The sequence below is a fragment of the Gallus gallus genome, chromosome 2 (genome assembly GCF_016699485.2).
Source record: "Gallus gallus isolate bGalGal1 chromosome 2, bGalGal1.mat.broiler.GRCg7b, whole genome shotgun sequence".
In the NCBI taxonomy this organism is placed as follows: domain Eukaryota; kingdom Metazoa; phylum Chordata; class Aves; order Galliformes; family Phasianidae; genus Gallus; species Gallus gallus.
Window position 1 is genome coordinate 4,338,619 of NC_052533.1, and position 18,530 is coordinate 4,357,148.

The 18,530-nt window shown below is 47.2% G+C and overlaps 1 protein-coding gene across 1 annotated transcript; it reads left to right on the forward strand.

Annotated features, from left to right (window-relative positions):
• The first annotated feature begins 11,522 nt into the window (after positions 1–11,522).
• On the forward strand, positions 11,523–17,660 carry LOC101748352 (zinc finger protein 91-like). The gene is made up of 2 exons (XM_004939115.5): positions 11,523–11,754; positions 13,470–17,660. The coding sequence occupies exon 2, from the start codon at positions 13,746–13,748 to the stop codon at positions 15,585–15,587; it is 1,842 nt and encodes a 613-aa protein (XP_004939172.3). The 5' UTR covers positions 11,523–11,754; positions 13,470–13,745; the 3' UTR covers positions 15,588–17,660.
• The last annotated feature ends 870 nt before the right edge of the window (positions 17,661–18,530 follow it).

An 18,530-nucleotide genomic window follows, 5' to 3' on the forward strand; every position in this document is an offset into this window, starting at 1 on the left:
GAACATTTTGCCCATGTCACTGCAGAGGTGTGCATGTACCCACTGCTCATCAGTGGACAAGACGCTTCAAACAAGAGTCAAATGCCAGCACCGGGTCAAGATAATGGAGAAAGGGGTCTCATTCAAAACATGCTTTAGAAATGAGTGATGTTATCTCGAGTGTTTGGGAGATGACCGAATTGGGCTGAAAGTGCATGCAGCCCATGACTGTACCGTGCTTTGTCGCCTCTCCTGCAACTCTACGCACTGTGAGAGTGTGGGCATCTGCTGAAGTTCCTTTTAAAAAGCACTTCACTGATCCAAAATGTATGGATTTGGAAAGCGTCTTGGCATTCAGTGGCTTCAAGCAATGCAAACTCCCTGCTGTAAAGTGGCAATGTAAGGGGGGAAAAAGGCCACCAGGCAGGGGTTGGAGGTCCCCTCCTGGCTCTTACAGCTCTCAGTGTTACAGTGGTGAGCCCTTTTCTGTTGATTTGCTTCCCCCCTTTTCATGCTGAGCTGTTCTTCCAGTGACAGGCCAACTGTCTCTTTCTGAGGTCTCCAGAAACTAAATGTTGCAGTACTACAAGTAATAAAAGCATGCTAGACAGGCTCAGAAGTTTAGCACGCCATCTAAGCTCCCAGATTCCTTAAAGGGTAATGCAGAAACCCTCCCCGAGCAGTTTCAGTTCATGCCCTCATCATCGCTTTTTAATACCTCTGTTTTTTATTAAAGCCTTCCCTTTGCCTAAAACCACAGATCTCACATGTGGGTTAATTCTATAGCAGTGAATCTCATTTGTATGCAAAAATATGTCAAACGATGCACCACTGTTTTCCAAAGAAGCTTTTTCTGGTTTTATGCTAACAATTTTTTTTTCCCCTCCCTCTGTTAGGCTGTTATTATCATCACAGATTAACGTAAGAATAAAAAGTACGGAGCAAGGAAAGAAAGCCCACAGAACAGCACCCTGTCAAAATCCAATGCTTTGCGTTTTGCCTTCCTCCCAAACCACTGCAAACCCAATCGTTTCTCACATAGTGGTGAGCCATCACTTTTAAAGGGTTTGGTGAACCCAATTGCTGGTTCCCCTGCTGTAGGAGAGCAGTCAGGCAGCATAGGAGCAGGCTTTTTCATCATCATGCACCAGTAAGAAGTTGTCTCATCTAACTTTGGGCGTCTGTGGTACGTGTATGAGCATGACGTGACATGTCTGCTCTGCCCTTTACAGTACCAGTGAGATAAGAGGGCATTTGTGGAGCACGTGTCTTTTTCTTGAGGTCTGCTTTCAGCCCAGATTAATTGTGCCTTAGAAACATTTGGAGGGAGTCACTTATAAAGGCATTTGTATGTGTTCTGGGTAAAGGTTTCATTCTTATCCTGATATCTCATTTAGAATTACTGAATCATAGAATGATTAAGGTTGGAATAGACCACTAAGATCATCTAGGCATATAACTGAAGTGTCACCATCCCCACATGCCAAACGTTGGCCCAACTGGGTGAGCTTGGCACACACTCAGGTCCTTCTCCATTCAGCGGAGAGGTCACTGCCAACACAGTCTTCCAGAGACATGAATCCATTGGGACCCCCATGGATCCCCTTAGACCCATGGTAAGTCACCACTCATCAGGGGCTTGCAGGCAAAGTGTGTCTGAAACCTTGCCCACTTCTATTAAGTTAAGTACCTAAATCACACTGAGATGTCTTCCACCATCCATCCCTTGAAATGTAAATGCTCTTGTAAGGCAAAGCATGAGAACTGTCCCTAAAACCAATTGGTTAATGTTGTGCTGTCTTCCGACAGGAAGGAATTATCTTAACTTTCCCTTTAAACAGACAGTTCTATAATTACACTTCATAAATCTTTTTTTTTTTTTTTTTTTTCCTGAATCTAATTGTTTCTTGTAAGAAACAGATACTTGGCAAAGCTCCATGTTACATAATGTCTTCTAATCTTAATCCCTTGAGATAGAGCCCATACAGGCCAATGGATGGCTAAGAAAAAGAGTGGCTAATAGTGTTTGTGGGGGGAGGTTGAAGGCTATGTCTTCCTCTGTTTTGTTCAATTCCAATTGCAAGTCAGACAGGATGCCTTCAATTTGGATATATGACTTGATAAAATCCTGACTGATTTGAAGCATTTCTCAGTTAATGACCATCAATTAATGCTAATCGCCAGTGAGTGACAAAGAAAATAATGGATTCCTGCTGCTTACACTGTGCTGTCCACACAGTTCAGACAATATCTCTTCTTGTGTTGATGAATAAGGAGTGAAGAGCATCAGCACATAATTCAGAGACCACAGCTGCTGAATCTGGAGCACCCTGTTGTGTTTGCCATGAAATGCTTTCTGAGGACTTGGTCTCAACATCTGCTCATCCAGTGATAATGATGGAATCATAGAATGGCTCGGGTTGGAAGGGACCTCAAAGACGGCCCAGTTCCAACCCCCCTGCCATGGGCTGGTTGCCAACCCAAATCAGGCACCAGATCAGGCTGCCCAGGGTTCTGTGTCCCACCTGGCCTTGAGTACCTCCAGGGATGGTAGCTAATGCATCACTGGGAGCTAACATATCTGTCTTCTCAAATCACTGGTGACCATGGAAAAATATCTTGGTGATACCTTCTTCCCTGCAACATGGAACATATTGCTAGCTATGATGTTCCCATCTCTGGGGATTGTAGATGTTAGATTTGCCCTTGACCAAAGGGCACTCACAGGTCAATGACATCCAAATATATCCTGGTGTATGGCTCTGGATCAGTACAACAGTTCTCTACTGGACCAATAGCCAGGTTTTCACCTGTTTCACAGCTCTTTTTTCCCTCTGACAGACAGAAAAAGCTTCAGGTAAATAAATGCTCTCTGCCCCTGTGAGAGGCAATGGCAGTGCCCTCCTGAGAAGAAAACCACAGCACAACAACCTTCTTGGCATCAGTTTAGAAGAGTTGGCACTGCTGAAGCAGCTGCCTCCAAAGGTAGCTCCAGAGGGTCTTAGGGGTCCCTAAACCAGGACACTGACAGGAGACTTGATAACTGATATCCAGTATCCTACAGCCAGTGCAAGGGCACAACCTGAATCCTCCAGGAGCTCCCCTCCCTCTCCTTTGAAGTTCTGTGGGCAAATGTTTCTGTAAATGAGCCTTTGCTCTCTCACAAAAGGCTTTACAAAGGGAGGAGACAAGAGTTTGGGTCACCCTCTCTTCAGAAACGATGTCAGCAGCAATTAGAAGTTTCCTTGGAGGTTTCCAGGGGAATCTCTGGAGTTCTTAGGTATGAGCTCGGGGAGGATGTGCCATCAGCTTGGGCTGCCCACCGGGGTAGTGCACCATGCAGCATTAATCTGCTCCAGGTAACCCAACTGTGCCACATGTTACAGAGCCAGCTTTCTCTAGGATCAGTTATCAGTTGTCTTACAATGCATTATCCTACTTAGTGTTACAGGAAACACAACTGTATGGGCCATCTGACACTAGTTGTGAAGCAACTATTCCTAATGACAGATTTTATGTTGAGCATGTCAGTGGTAATCATCATGTTTTTGAAGCTTGGGTCATGAACTCTCAAAGCTTAGCAGCAGCCAGCCTTAACACAGCCTCTCTTTGCATACCACAAGGAGAATGGGGACAAAACTTTGCTTTTCTTGGTCATCACCAGTAACTGGAATAGCTCCTCTGAGAAAGCTAGCATTGTGCATCCTGTGAATTTTCATCCTACTAATTTCCCCTTTTCTCCCCCTGACAGCTCACAGAAGCATTCATTACCATTGGACGTGACTTTTGTTGCACGGTGTTTGTAAGTGAATGCAGTCCAAGACAATGCAGGAAGAGCAGAGCTGGCAAGACCATGCTCTCCTCCCACAATCCTGCAATTACTGTGGATTAAATCAAGAAACAGAAGGCAGTTTCTACAAACATAGTTAAATGTGAGTTGCAAACAAATAAGCAGAGATGTGGGCCTTCTGTGCCAAATGTCAGATGCACAAAGGCTGAAGAAGATGGAGGGAGGAACATTTGGTCAAGAGCAAGCATCTGAGAAGTAGCTGTCTCCATCTGAGCTGGTCACCTTCAGATCTGAAGTCAGTAGAGATCGAGTCAATTTAGTCAATGGGACATGAGGCACAGTTCAGACAGAAGAGGTTTAACTTGGGCTTTGTGTTTTCAACAGGCATTTCTAAGGAGCAGCTGAGACCTCTCCATCAGCACAAACATACAGAGAAATTCTAATTTGTAACCAATACCTTCATTCCTGACAGGTGGTTTTTTTCACTAAGAGGCCAAAGTCTACAAAGTCACCCAAAACAACAGCTTGTTGGACTGTTTCTAAATCCAGTGCCTTCACATGGTTCATTCAGTGATTTCCCCAGGAAAAAGTTCTCTCTGTACCTCCATCAGTGAGCAAAGAGGTCTCTTGAGAGCCCCCGAATGTAAGAAGGACCAAATAATATTTTTCCACTGCAAGAATTCAACAGAGATGTACAGCACGAGTGAAATTCCTTGGCTGTGAGGACATTGGGAGCACACAGAAGTAATTGCCCTATATGCGCGCACCATATCATGCGTACTCACACCAGAGAAGTTTCAAATTAGGAATCTAAATGTGGGTGTTCATTGCCATTGGAATGGCCTCAGGGTATTCCAGATACCACACAAGGAAAAGAAAAATGAAATAGAGCCTTTGGAGACTTGTACTTGAGCAGAAGTTGGAGCTGCTGAGACACGAACATCTCCAAAGACATTAGACGTTCATGGTTTATCCATTGAGCAAAGGCTACTCTATTTTCCTACATCAGCCTTGCAGATGTAAGCAGGACCCTTCGTAGACTTCATCTCACCTCCCTCTGGTGGCCTACCTTAAACAGCCTTATGTGTCCAATCTAAGCCAGATGCCCAGGGTCCCTCTTTGGTCAGTAGAGGGAAAAAGGATGCTCTCTAGAAGATATTTTAGCCCACTTATCTTCAACACCCAGCCTAGCTGGGTCAGGAACAACCACAGGAAAAGGGCACCACTGCATGGGGAATAACACCAGAGGATCAGAAAGATGGGGCTCGTTATGAAAGGAGCCTCCTCCCAGCAGCCAGGTGAGGTTGTGCTGGGGGCACCGTGAAGTCTTCCTACTGGAAGAAGCACTGCAATTGGTTGCCTGGGGAGGCAAATTGTTTCTCCATCACTGGAAGATTTTGAGCAGGTGTTAGACAGCCCAGGGAGGTTCAAAACCTGTCTGGATGCTTTCCTTCGCTACATACTACAGGGAATAGCTTTGGCAGGGGGTTGGACATGTTGATCTCCAGAGGTCCCCTTCAACCCCTATGATTCTGTGATTCTGTCGTTATATAAAAGTCCTTTTTTATACACACACCTAGAAAAGTGGGTGCAAACGTGGCTTCAATATCTAGCACTGCATTCATGTCTCACAGTGTGGAGAGAAATTACTTCCCTCCCCTAAGCCTTGGCTTTCCCACCTGTGAAACTGGAGGACTTCAGTTCCCATTCCCCTGTCAGGGTCACCCCTGCAGCAGATTTGAGGGACTGGAAGATCAGAGAATACATTCTGCTTGAGTATGTGCTTCAAGATCAGTGACAAGAGCCCAGCTCCACTCCAGCTGAAGACAGTATTAAAGTTCTCATTGACTTCAATAGCAGAACAACAAAGCTCTGATCCTTCAAAGGTGTCTTTTGTGGTGCTTATCCTCAAATAAGCACCATCTGCTCCTTTCAACAGGGGAGCCATCCACCAGTTTCCTAATGTCTCCAGGGACACGGCCCACATTTATGTAATCACAGCAGTTTCCCCACACTGTCAGCCTCCCCCCGTACCAATGGAGCTCTTCAGAATCATCAGGGGGTTTTCTTCCATCAAAGGCATTGTGCTTGTGTTGAAAGTCCTCACATTTTTCAGTTCTGTGGCACAAGTTGCTAACTAAGCCTGGTCCACGGAGTGCTTGGATTAACACTAATTGGGACTTATTAATGCACAATTAGTAATTGTGCACAATTGGTTAAGGAGATGTAGAAGTCCTCTGTGGAGATCAGAACAGCATGCATTCTCACCATGGCTTAAGAGCATCCATTCTCAGGTGTTTTTAAAGCTGAGACAACTCTTGAGTACAACAACAACTTCCTTCTATTTTACTTATAATCCTGGAAATTGGGGATATTCAAAGCTTTCTGAACACAGTCCAGCAGGTTTGCTCAAGTAGGGGAGTTGGATGAGATGAACTCCTGAGGTCCCTTCCAACCTCAACCATTCTGTGACTCTGTCAAATACCAAATACCTGTCAAATGTCTGTTGAACCCCAGTCAAGACTGGGTGTCTTTCTAGAAGACAGGCTATTAATCAGAGCTTCACTTTTGGATATGTTTCCATATGGTCAGTTTTCACAGTGAGAGTTGGATAATGCAGAGAACAGTCCAGGGTTTTATATGCACACACACAAAGTAAATCTGCATTTCCCCATCCGTGGAGACAGATCAGGCTGAATGGGGCTCTGAGCACCTGATGGAACTGTGGGTGTCCCTGTTCATTGCAGGGGGTTGGAGCAGATGGCCTTTAAGGATCCCTTGTTGCTCTGAATTCCCACCTCACCTCAGTCATATCAGATTCCCAGAGAAACAAGATACAGCCAAACAGCAACCATGTGCTCAGATGGAGCACTACGGTAGAACGTGGCTTCTTTGAAGTGAGGAGGAAGAAATATCCTTATATTTACTGTCTCAGAGAGATAAGTCTCTTACCCTAAAACAATGCCAGCAAATGATCTAAGTCTGGGAGCTTCAAATCAATGGCACAGAGAAAGAAATCACATGTCCAAAGAGCAATGGTACTCAGATTGTTTTCACATCTGATATGTGCTTGCAAAGAATCATTGTTGGATGTCATTATTTTGTCAATTTTGAGAACCAGTGCTTGCTCAAGGTTTTGCCTCAAATAAAGGATATTTCAAAGAAAACAGAAAAAAAAAAAAAAACCAACATGAGTGTTTCCAGCTTTGTTTTCTGACCTTTAATGCATCCTCTCCTTTGAAAGCACGTAAAGTACAAGAAATTGATGGCACTCATTTTCTCCACCTCCAAAAGAGTAAGAAAGCAAGACAATAAAGCACGAAATGTCAAAAATCTCTTCTCCCTTGAGTCAGTGCCCAACAAATCCTCGTGACACCGTAAGCCCAGACTGGGAGCTCCCACACTGTGACTATGTGGGCATTTTATCATGAAACCTGGGCAGGATGATAGGTATCTATCATCAAATGTCAAGAGTTTTGTTGATGGGTCTCTCACCATAGGCACTCAGCGGGGACTAAAGCTCTGGGGACTGAGAACAGCAAATGATGCCCCTGGTGCCTGAATCACCAGGAGCAAATGTACATTAGAATTAGAGAATCAGGTTGGAAAAGACCTTCAGGATCAACAAGTCCAACCAATAATCTGACCTACCATGTCCCATTCCTTAGTGCCACATCTGCACGTCTCTAAAATACCCCCAGCTGTGGAGGTCCTACATGTCCTTGAGCAGAAGGGCTCCCAGACGTTCCTCTTTGCACACTGGCCTCCCTCTGTATCCTACTGCATATTCATAAAGACCCCATTTCTTCCTAAATTTTTAAGACTGGTTTTTAAGACAGCATGTCTTGAGTCCAAAGGGTTTTCTGACTGTGCTAATTTGGAGCACACTCTAAACATGAATCACAGAATCGTAGAATGGCTTGGGTTGGAAAGGACCTCAAAGGTCATCTAGTTCCACCCCCCTCTTCTGTGGTCAGGGTTGCCAACCACCAGATGAGGCTGCCCAGGGCTCCATCCATTCAGCCTGGTCTTGAATGCCTGCAGAGATGGGGCATCCACAAATGTGTCTTTGGAGGACGATGCAAAAGACTTCAATTCCACTGTCTCCTCCTATTGCTTCGAATAGGTAAATTTGTTTGCTCTTCTCTAGGCATTTCAGGAAGTCGGAAAAGCTGATGTGTGGTCTTGCTTGAGTTCTCTCTTTCACCAGCCCATTGTCCTTCTGCTCTGTAGTTTAAAACACTTTGAACTTGAGTATTTCCAGGACTTTGGGCCAGGTCCCAAAGTCCTTGTAAAGCCCCATCTCCTTGCTCCTCATATCGGACATCTAGAGGTGTTGGATCCCTCCCACCATGCCCACATATAAGAAGTCCTCCACCATCCATGCTGGTGCCACCATGCTGAGAGACACCAGGCAGCTGGACTAAGGCACCAAGAGCCCACTTCCATCCCCAGACATGCTTGTCCCCACAAGACAGACATGGACAGGTAATGGTGACCTGGATGGGTTGAAATCAGTGCTGGCACTTATTGTGCTCAAGTCACTTTTTCATTTCAGGCCCTTATCAGCTGAGCGTGGCAGATAGGGAGGCAGCCACAGACTCTGTAATGATTCTCATGGCATCAGGATGGGAAGAGGTGAGCTTGGGCTGCACAGTGAAGCTGTAAGAGCACCTGAATGAAGCTGCTGAAAACAAAAGACCTTTTCTTCTTAATCAGATGCTCAAAAGCAATTAGAGGAGGTAGGGTGGGGGAAAAGTTTTATTCTCCTTTATCACGTTTGCCTTGCCATGAGAGCTATTTCCTAAATTAATAACAATGGTCTATGATGTACTGAGCCTCAGCCAGCACCTAACGTGCTTGCAAATCTCAGGAACAATCACGGTCTGAACAAATAATGGTTCCTGCCTCCCTTATCTCCCCTCACTGCATTGTCCAGCTCTCCTGCTTTGTGTGTACCCAGCACAGCAAACCTCACTCCTTTCAGCCTCCTGATGTGATTAACTGTGGCATCTTTAATAAAACCTGCAGCAATATTTCCATTGTAAAGCAGGGCGATGAATTCATTTTTCTTCCCCTTCTCCTTTACTTTGCCAACTTCCATTTTTATTTCACTGCATAATTAATCAGCCACTGGAGCATGTGACAGCTCGACTTAAATTTAGTTCTCACTTCTCGTGTGCAGCCTCATTGGATACAGCTGGCAGGTCAAACACAGAGTTGGATTTATCTGAAAAAACAAGACATGAGTTGCCAAACTGGGTTGGACCTTTCCTCCACCAATCCTAACGTCTTGTTTCCAGCAGCAGCTAGCATCAGCAGCTAGCATTATAGCATCTACCAGTCATCCATCCATCCAACCAATTTCATTCATCTCCATCTTCCTGCTACATGTCAAACTACACAAGCTGGTTACTGGGAACATCTCCCAGCACAGGACAGGGCTTGGACACGTCGTGCCAACACCTGTATGTATAAAGGGTTGACGTGGCACCGAGGGATATGGATTAGTGGGTATGGTGGTGATGGGTCAACAGATTAGATGGTCTTAGTGGTCTTTTCCAACCTTAATGACTCTATGATTCTGTGTTTCCACTGTCCACGTTAGGACATTGGCCATGATCATAGAATCATAGAATTATAGAATGGCCTGGGTTGAAAAGGACCACAATGATCATTGAGTTTCAACCCTCCTGCTATGTGCAGGGTCACCAACCACCAGACCAGGCTGCCCAGAGCCACATCCAGCCTGGCCTTGAATACAGTGATGGACCAGAGGAGTTGGCAGGTGAGGAGTCTGGGGAGTTAGGTGTTTGATAGGAAGGGGGTTGAAAAAAGGAGCATGAGGGTGAAATCCTTGTCTGTGAAGACACTGAGAAGGAGTTCCTATCTAAATAGTAGCTATACCTTATATACATTTAATAAATAGAGAGAGAAAGAGAGAGAGGGAGAAGATACACAAAGCGCACACACAGTATTTACATGTACTGCCCAAATTCCCAAATGCAAGGAGGCCTTATTAAATCAAAAGTGAAGAGTTAGCTTTTGGAAAATACAAGAGAACAAATCAAGCTGTCAGAACTGTGAGATCCCCCTAGGCAGGAGCAGGCTGGGAAAAGCTTCCACTGGCATCTAGTGGTGTGCTGCAGAGGCAGTCACCATGGCCAATGGTGCAGCTTCATCTCCAAAATGGGTCACCGTGGAGTAGCAGAAATTTCATTCAGACTAAGAGGTCACCATTTCCAAACTGAGCGTCAGAAGAGGCATTCTTGGACCCTATACATGCCCCAATGACTTCAGCCATGAAGCCCTTTTAGGAATGAATATGAGAGTCTCTGAGTCCATTTTTGATAGCACAAGCAAAAGCTAGGGCACGTCAGGGTGAGGTTGTTGGTGGAGCTGATGACTGATGCCACCTAAAGAGTGTTGTCCCACTGAAAGGCAAGGTTAGGGGGAATGTATTATGGTAATGGGAAGGGTGGGAAAGGGGCAATGTTGCCTAAGCAGTCCTGCATGTGAGGGATCTCGCTGCAACAGAGCTGTGGCTTTCTGTCATGGTCTGTCCTGCCTAGGACCTGCTGTGGTACAACCTCATGCATCAAAACAGAAGACTTGAGTAAGGCCAACTCAATGATGGTGGTTAGTGCTGGGTTAGAAAACACATGAGCAGACTTTAACCAAGGCACATACGGGATGTAGACAGCTTCTGAACTCCAGGGGCCCTGCAACACAAAACTTTCTTGTTTGAGCTGAGCAGGCACCTCACCCTCCCCCCACCCCCCACTCCTCCCCCGCCTCAGTTTCCCTAAATCAAAGAGCAGAAGAATAGGATTCTTGCAGCCTTGTGCCACCCTTAAGACAGACCTTCCCGCTGAGTCTCAAAACCTCTCTGCCAGGCAGACCCAGGAGGGTCTGAGTGGTTTCTCTGAGGTCTTGCTGAGCCTCAACCTCAGCCAAGTGGTCCTAAACCATTGAATCATTTAGGTTGGTAGGAGCCTCAAGTCCATTTATCAGTTTGTGAGACAGGAGAAGCAATTGCTAATTCCCAACTGCTGTTGATATCTATCCATTTAAAATGTGCAGATCTAAGGTGAACATCATTACTTTTTAATAATTACTGCTATAATTAAAAATACTTTTGTGCAACTCAGTGTTGCATTAAAAAATGTCCTGATGCAGATTCCCTCTTCGATATCATCATATTTTCTTTCTCTGTTTTGTTAGATCACTCCTAAGTTTCAGGGCGATTCCAAACAACCCACCAAAATATTGATTTGTTATCAAGTTAAGTATTACAGAATCACAGAATCATAGAATTGTTAAGGTTGGAGAACACCTTAAAGATCATCTATTCCAACTGTTGACCCATCACCACCATTACTGCAAGCTTATATCTAGAAGTTAAGAATATATTGCTCACAGGAGCCTATCTGGTGACATTGCAGTGATTTCTCTGTCACTGCACTGCCTCAGTATCCACCTGGCACCACCTGCATGATCTCTTTGTGCTTTCACTGAGCAACACGAGGGCTGCTTTGCTGCTTGCAAGGCACGAGCCTTTCTGCTTCCATCCTGGGGGCTGCGAGCTGCCGCGGACAGAGAACCACTCGATAAATACATCCTCCCTCTACAAAGCAAACGCTTTCATGCCAAAGCAGCCGCATCCTGACCACGGAAAGGCAAGAACTACAATCCCCAGCAGGCAGCGCGGAGCTCCAACCCTCAGCTCCCCTCCTCCCCCCCCCAGTGCTGCAGCCAGCAGTGGGACTCACGCGTGGGAATCCCACCCGTTGGCACCCCATCCCCTCGGCCCTTTGCTCTCCGCCTTTGTTCAGTTCACCCTTCCTCCGGCAGCTCTCTCCGCGCTGCCCTCAGACTTCCTTTCGGTCGGCTGGGCTGCGGATGCGGGGAGGCAGCAGGACGCTGTGCCCTGGTTGCCCCCAAGGAGAGGGATGATGCCAGCCCCAGCCTGACGGCTCACCCAGGTAAGGTGCTTTTCTGACAGCCCATCTCCATGTGCCCGGGTAGGCTGAGGAAAAGGCAAATTGGCTCTCACTGGGATGCTGCCCTTGGTTGCTGAGCTGGAAGGAAAGGCGGGCTTTGGATTGGTAGGATCTGGATGCTTGGAAATAAAGAGAAAGGAAGAAAGCAGGCAGGCAGGGATTTCTTCTTCTTAGCACCAATCGGGATGTGTTGCTTTTTGCCAAAATCCAAGGGTAACAAAACCCAGCGAAGTGCTGCTGCAGATTTTCCCAACTGTTGGTGGCCAGGGGCTGACTCTGCTGCCTGCCCAGGGGGGGAACGGCCTTTCTGGGTAACAATGAGCTTTGGAACTTTTCTGAGCCCTCTTTGCAGCCTGGCCAATGCTGAGCCTTTTTCTGCTGGATTCAAATCAGTCGTAGGGTCAGATATCTGCTCGCCACCCAGGAGGGGTTCAGCCCTCTGGGAGCTTCCACCCCCCATTGGCAAGCTCTAGACCTGTGTCCTGCTCCAGGTGTGCATGTTTTGTCTCTCCTCACCCTAGAAAAGCTTGTTGGTGGTTGCTTTTTATATTTAACTTTTTCCATCAGTTCTGTCCCAAAATGATGAGTTCAGCCTGGACAGGAGCATCATTGTGCTTCAGTGGTGGGTCTCCAGACATCAGTGGGGATCCAGAAGGGTTTGCCAAAGGGGACTAAATCTGAAATAATGTTTCTCATTATAACTGCCCTCTGAAATAGATGTCCCTCTTCATTTACCACTCTGAGCCTTTCCTTTGAGAAGCACACTGCTACAGTCTCCTCACCACCGTTGTGTTGGGATGGCCGTACGCCCAATCTCCCATTGCATTTCCTGATCCATGGCACATCCCTGCATCCCTGTGCCTTGGTGACCATCTCCCCAGGGACTCATCTTCCCAGTCACATCCTCCCAGAGCTCCAGGGGAGGTCTCACTGGCAACCCGTGTCCTTGCTGGCAGCTACCCCATAACTGGTGGATTTGGCAGCAGCACTTCCAGTACAAGCTTGGACAGCCATATGGCTTTGTTGACAGTCACCTCCAGCAACAATGTTCCTCCCCTCAGCCTTTCTTGATCTTTTCTCAGCTGGAATTCACAGTCTTGAGAGGAGATGCTGCTCACATCTGTTGGCCCTTCCTTTTGTCTAATGGCAACACATAGCGCCCAGACCCTGCAGCATACTGACCCCTCTCTAAAGGGGTCAAATTCACTTCAGCTTTCTGCATCCCACTTCTCCAGAGGTACACTGAAGGCATCACTGACCCCGTTTCCCCTGTGCATGGAAGGTCTGTCAGCACAAAGCAGCACAGCTTGTTTTGCAAGTGGTGCCAGGTTTGGTTTTCTTAGGGGTTTGGGGGAGAAACTGCAACAGTTGCATTGCAACAATGCAAACTGCATTGCATTATTAATGCATTTAATCTAAATCTTGGTGAAAGGATGGAGAAGTATTCTGAGAGTATGTCACTGGTGCAGCAATGGAGCTGAAATCTCAGTGTTGTTCTAGCAATGAGTGCATGAATCCTCACACTGCCAGGGAAATCAGCTTGTTCCTGGTCTCTTTGTTGGAATCCTGTGGCTTCAAATGTCCTGAGTTCAGTCTCCCATGGAGCAGCTGAGGTGTGACCCTGAAGTTATGTTTATGTACTGAACGAAGCTGGTGGAGAAGAAATATTGCCTTAATTTTCCCTTTATTTTTTTCAGTCCGGCAATCTCCAGGAATGCCAAGAAGCTCCTGCAGGAGATCAGAGAGGGCAGGAGATGGAGCTACAAACACTGCTTCTGCAGCCGAGTGAAAGGAGGCTGAGAAATGGGGAAGACCGCACACACCTTGTTGGCCTTTCCCCTATGGGGAACAAAGCACGTCCCTCAAAGCACACCTCAGTGTGTACGTCCTGATGGTTTTTGTATCCTCCCTGGCAGTCCGTCCCCATAACATCGTGGCCTTTTGGCAGCCCCATCACACAGAGCACGGCTGCCATGAAGGCCATAGTGAAGCATGTGGTGCTGAAGGCACACTTGTGCCAGGAGTGCGGCAAGTCCTTCAGCAAGAAGGGCAACCTGAAGAGACACCAACGCATCCACACGGCGGAGGAGCTCTTTGCTTGCGGGGAGTGCGGGCGGCGTTTCACCACCCGGGGCCACCTGAGGACCCATCAGAGCATCCACACGGGAGAGAGGCCCTTCTGCTGCGGGGAGTGCGGGCGTTCCTTCCGCCTGGAGATATGCCTGGCGGCCCATCGGAAGACGCACACCAAGGGTGGGCCCTACCTCTGTGCCCACTGTGGCAAGAGGCTGAGCACAAAGATCTACTTCAACATCCACATGCGGACGCACACGGAGAAGAGGCCGTTCGCCTGCAGTGAGTGTGGGAAGAGCTTTGTGAAGAATGGGATGCTCATGGCCCACAAGGAGATCCATAAGAGGGAGAAGCCCTTCAAGTGCCCAGAGTGCAGCAGGTGCTTTGGGCAGAGTGCCACGCTGTTGGCCCACCAGAAGATCCACCTTCGTGGAGGGCCTTTCATTTGCACTGAGTGTGGGAAGAGCTTGAGCACCAAGCGGTATTTCAACGTCCACCAGAGGAAACATGCTAAGGAAAAGCCACTCAAGGGACACATCGAAGATGGGTCTCTCCAGGTCATACAGATTAAAGAGGAAACTGCCTTTAAGTCAGAAGAGAATGTGTTGGAGTGTGTGTTTAACGAAGGAGGTGGAGTCCTACCTAAAATCCCATATGACCCAAAAAGCCCTCATTGGAAAATCCAAATGAAAGAGGAACCAGGACCACCCACCTACGACACAGAGAGCATTACTGCAATAGCCTGCCAGAAACTTCACATCAAGGAAGAACCACAAGAAAACCTGGACTATGGAAAGCTCTTTGATCCAGAGCTCTCACTGATGGCTTTACAGGGAAGACAGGTTAAAAAGGAAAGGGATTCTGATGGGCAACACGACCAGAAAGATCCCATAGCTGATAACAGCGTGCTCCAAGTGAAGGAAGAACCACAGGAAAGCACTGACTGTGAGATCCACTGTGGTCAGAAGCCAAACCTGAGTGCCACCCAAAGGGTCCAGATTAAAGAGAAAGCCGGTGTGGAGGATGACCACCAGGAGAGACAGAGCCCACGGAGGAAGCAGAAGAAATGCAATCAACCCACCAAAGAGGGGATACCGGAGAACACGGAGAAATCCACATCCAAGAAAGATCTCTCAACAAACCGAGCTCCCAAAGGTGAACGGATATTCCCCTGTCCCGAGTGTGGGAAGAGTTTCAATCAGAAATCAAACCTGACCAGACACCAGAAGATCCACGCGAGTGAGGGGCCGTACAAGTGCAGTGAGTGCGGAGAGAGCTTCCGCATGAACCGCAAGCTGGTCCGGCACCAGCGAGCCCACGTGAGCGAGCCTTTCAAATGCACCGAGTGTGGGAAGAGCTTCACCCAGCGCTCCAACCTGGTCCGGCATCAGAGGATTCACACCAAGGAGGAGCCCTACCAGTGCCCTGAGTGCGAGAAGACCTTCAACCAGAAGGCCAATCTCTTCCGGCACCAAACGATCCACGTCCGCATGGGGCCTTGCAAGTGCACCAAGTGTGGGAAATGCTTCCCCCAGAAGTGTCACCTCATTAAACATCAGCTGCTCCACTCCCGAGGCGGGGCCTACATGTGTGGGGTCTGTGGGAAGCGCTACCGGCTGAAGAAGTATCTGAGGAGGCACCAGAAAATCCATGCGCGGGAAGGATCTGGCCCCAGCATGAAGTGTGGGGAGGACACAGGGCCTGGTGGTGGGTCTCACCCCACTGAACCCTGTGACGGGTGAAGAGGAGAGCTGAGAGGATCTGGTTCCCATTCCTGAAGGAAAAATCTTTGGGAAATGGGGACAGAGACAAACTGACGTGTGTGGGGTGGGTGAGGTTTGAGGGGGCAAAGCACTGATAGAAACTGGTCCCATCCTGTTGCTTTCTGAGTCAACCCTCAGCATACACTTTGCTCACAGCTGTGGGATGGTGCTGGAGAATCCAACTCTTCAGAGCATTTGGAGGTGAAGGGATGAGCCCCTGGCATCCTTGGTAATGGGATGCTCATGCCTCTAAAGCCTGCCAAAATGGTGGAGGCCAACAATGTTTTGTGTGGGCAATGTGTGGGCAGAATTGCTGAGAGGGATTTATTTCTATTATATCACAGTGCTTCTGAGAAAGATGCTTCTCAGCTGCCTGCTTCTCTGGCTGTCACTGTAAAGCTTGTGGTACGATATTGACTTTACAGGGCAGTATTTTGGGAATTCAAACCAAGCAGCAGGAATAGCTGAACAGGTCTTCAGACTTTATGGGCTAGAAAACTGCAAAACATTTCCCTGTTGGGATGCTTTCCCTTCCTTCCCCTGATATAATGGGAACTGTGCAGCTACTCAAAAGTACGGACAGTTCAAGAGTTTTTATTGCTCACTGCTAATGATTTTGTTGGAGGCTTTGAGCATCCTGACCTAGCTGTAGGTGTCCCTATTCATCGCAGGGGAGTTGGACTAGATGACCTTTAAAGGTCCCTTCCAATTCAGATAATTCTATGATTCCCTCACTGGGGTGTTCTTTGTGTCTGGAAAGTCCCTGATGAAGTGGAAAAGCAGAGTGAGCCCACAGTCCCATGAGACACTTCCCAAGATGTGTTTGCAGCCCTGGTACCTGGCCACATGAGGGCTGGCAGACTGAAAACACTTATGAGGGTTTGTTGTGTTGCTGTAATATGTAGAGTCCAAGGGAACAGAAAAATGTTCCATGGTGAGGTAGCATCTCTGCCTCTGGTTTTGTGCAGGTAGAGAAGTCCCTTACCCATTCCTAAAGCACAGACTTCTTCCTTCTCCCAGCATGTATTACACATGGCATTCTCTTGAAGGCACTGAAAGTCATCAGCATAACTTTGGGAAACTACTTGCTGTGACACTTCAGAGCCAAACTGTTCATTGGGTGCATTGACTATTCCGGAGCAACTGCCTCCAGGCAGGGAAACAGAGGCACAGAGGTTGCAAAGGGAACAGAACAAGTAATATTTGAGCTTTGCCTTTCCCAACTGCTTGGACACCGCTGTGCTGAGCTGTTCTGTTGTGGTGACTCAAGGCCAACACTGAGTACAGCTGCCAAATTCCAAAAGCATGGAGTGACTTTCGTGTCATCAGCAACTGTAGACAAGTTTCCCCCCAACTACCTCTGGCCTGGTGAAGGTTCATTTCTGGGCAGAAAAGGCAGATATACCAGCGAGAACAACAAGTTCAGGGTTTTTTAGGGGTATCTGAGGTCAGTCTTGCTATGGCTGTTGGGCCTGCTGAGGGGCAGAGGTAGAGCAGAGCACTTCGATGAGGAGAAAGTAATCACCAGATGAATTAATTTATTTCCTGTTTATTAGTCTAGCGTGATGCTGTAAAGATTTTGCCAGCAAGAGGAAGTGGTATGGGAGGTTTGCCAGTGGTACTGCTGAGACCTTTGACATACACGAAGAAGTGAGTCAGTGTCAGTAGCCTCCCTGGACATCCCTGGATCTTGCACCATTCACCATGGCCAGTGTGGGTGTTCCAACTTCTGGGGAAAATCGGGGCTGATAGTTTGTATTATCTGCTCAATAAAGTAAGTAAGTAAAGAACAAAGGCAAACCAAGTGAACCTGTTTTCTGTTTGTAGTTTTCATTTCCTCAGCTATCACTGAGAGAACTGCACTACTACTATCCACAATGCAACACGTAAAAATGCCAGAGCAAGACATGGAAAAGGGATAACCAGATGGGCATGGTTGATGAAGAACCCTCCAGGCTATGCTGACCATATTGACCATCCCTCCACCAACCAGCTGGGAGCTCAGACCCCCACGTAGAGACCTGGGGCTCCAGCCAGTGATCCACACATAGGTACTGTGTGAAGTGCTCTAAGGTATCTGCACATTTATGCCCTAAATATGGTTATTTTCATCTGTGATCCAAGCTCCATCCCTAGTGTCCCACTTATGGAAGCACAGTGCTGGAAGCAAAGACTTCCTTGGGTACCAGCAGGACCTGCCCATCGCAGGGACATGACAGAATAGATTCCTCAAAGGACCCTTTCAAAGAGATGACTCACAGACAGTTTGGATTGCCAGGTCTACTGTCTGCTGCTAATTGTCATGTTGGGTGCTTGGATCAGGACCATGGAATAATTAAAGCTCTTTGAGGGAAAATGGACTTATCTGGGGATTGGACAATGCCAAATCCTTTCCCATCTGAGTAGCAAAATAACCTTCATCCTTTTCTCCCTGAACTCATTAAAAGAGCTCCTGAATAATACTAAATTGCTTAAAATCCAAATCATTGCCTCATTCTCCATGGCACAGATTTTATGCAGAAAACCACATTCGCGAGTGCTGTTTCACTGAGCAGTCTCAGCCACCACGTGAATGGGATCATCACAAGCTCTGATTTTGCCATCATGGCTGTAGCCAGAAGAATGAGATCACAGTTGTGTTAATGGACAGAGATCCAAGCTCTGATAAGAAGAACTTTTCCAGTGTTGCACAGTGGGACAGGAAATCTTGTCTTGAGACACTTGCTACAATTTTTATATCCATGTACATTTTTAATGTGTGTTGTTTTTAGGAGGAATTTAGCATTAAGAACTTTTTGAACTTTACAGTGACTCACTGGCTATCTGTGTGTATCATCTCAGCATCTCCTTGACTCTAGCCTGCCTGGAGGAGAGATGGAGACAGGCTGAGATGGAGAGCACTTCCATTAGTGTGTATTCCGT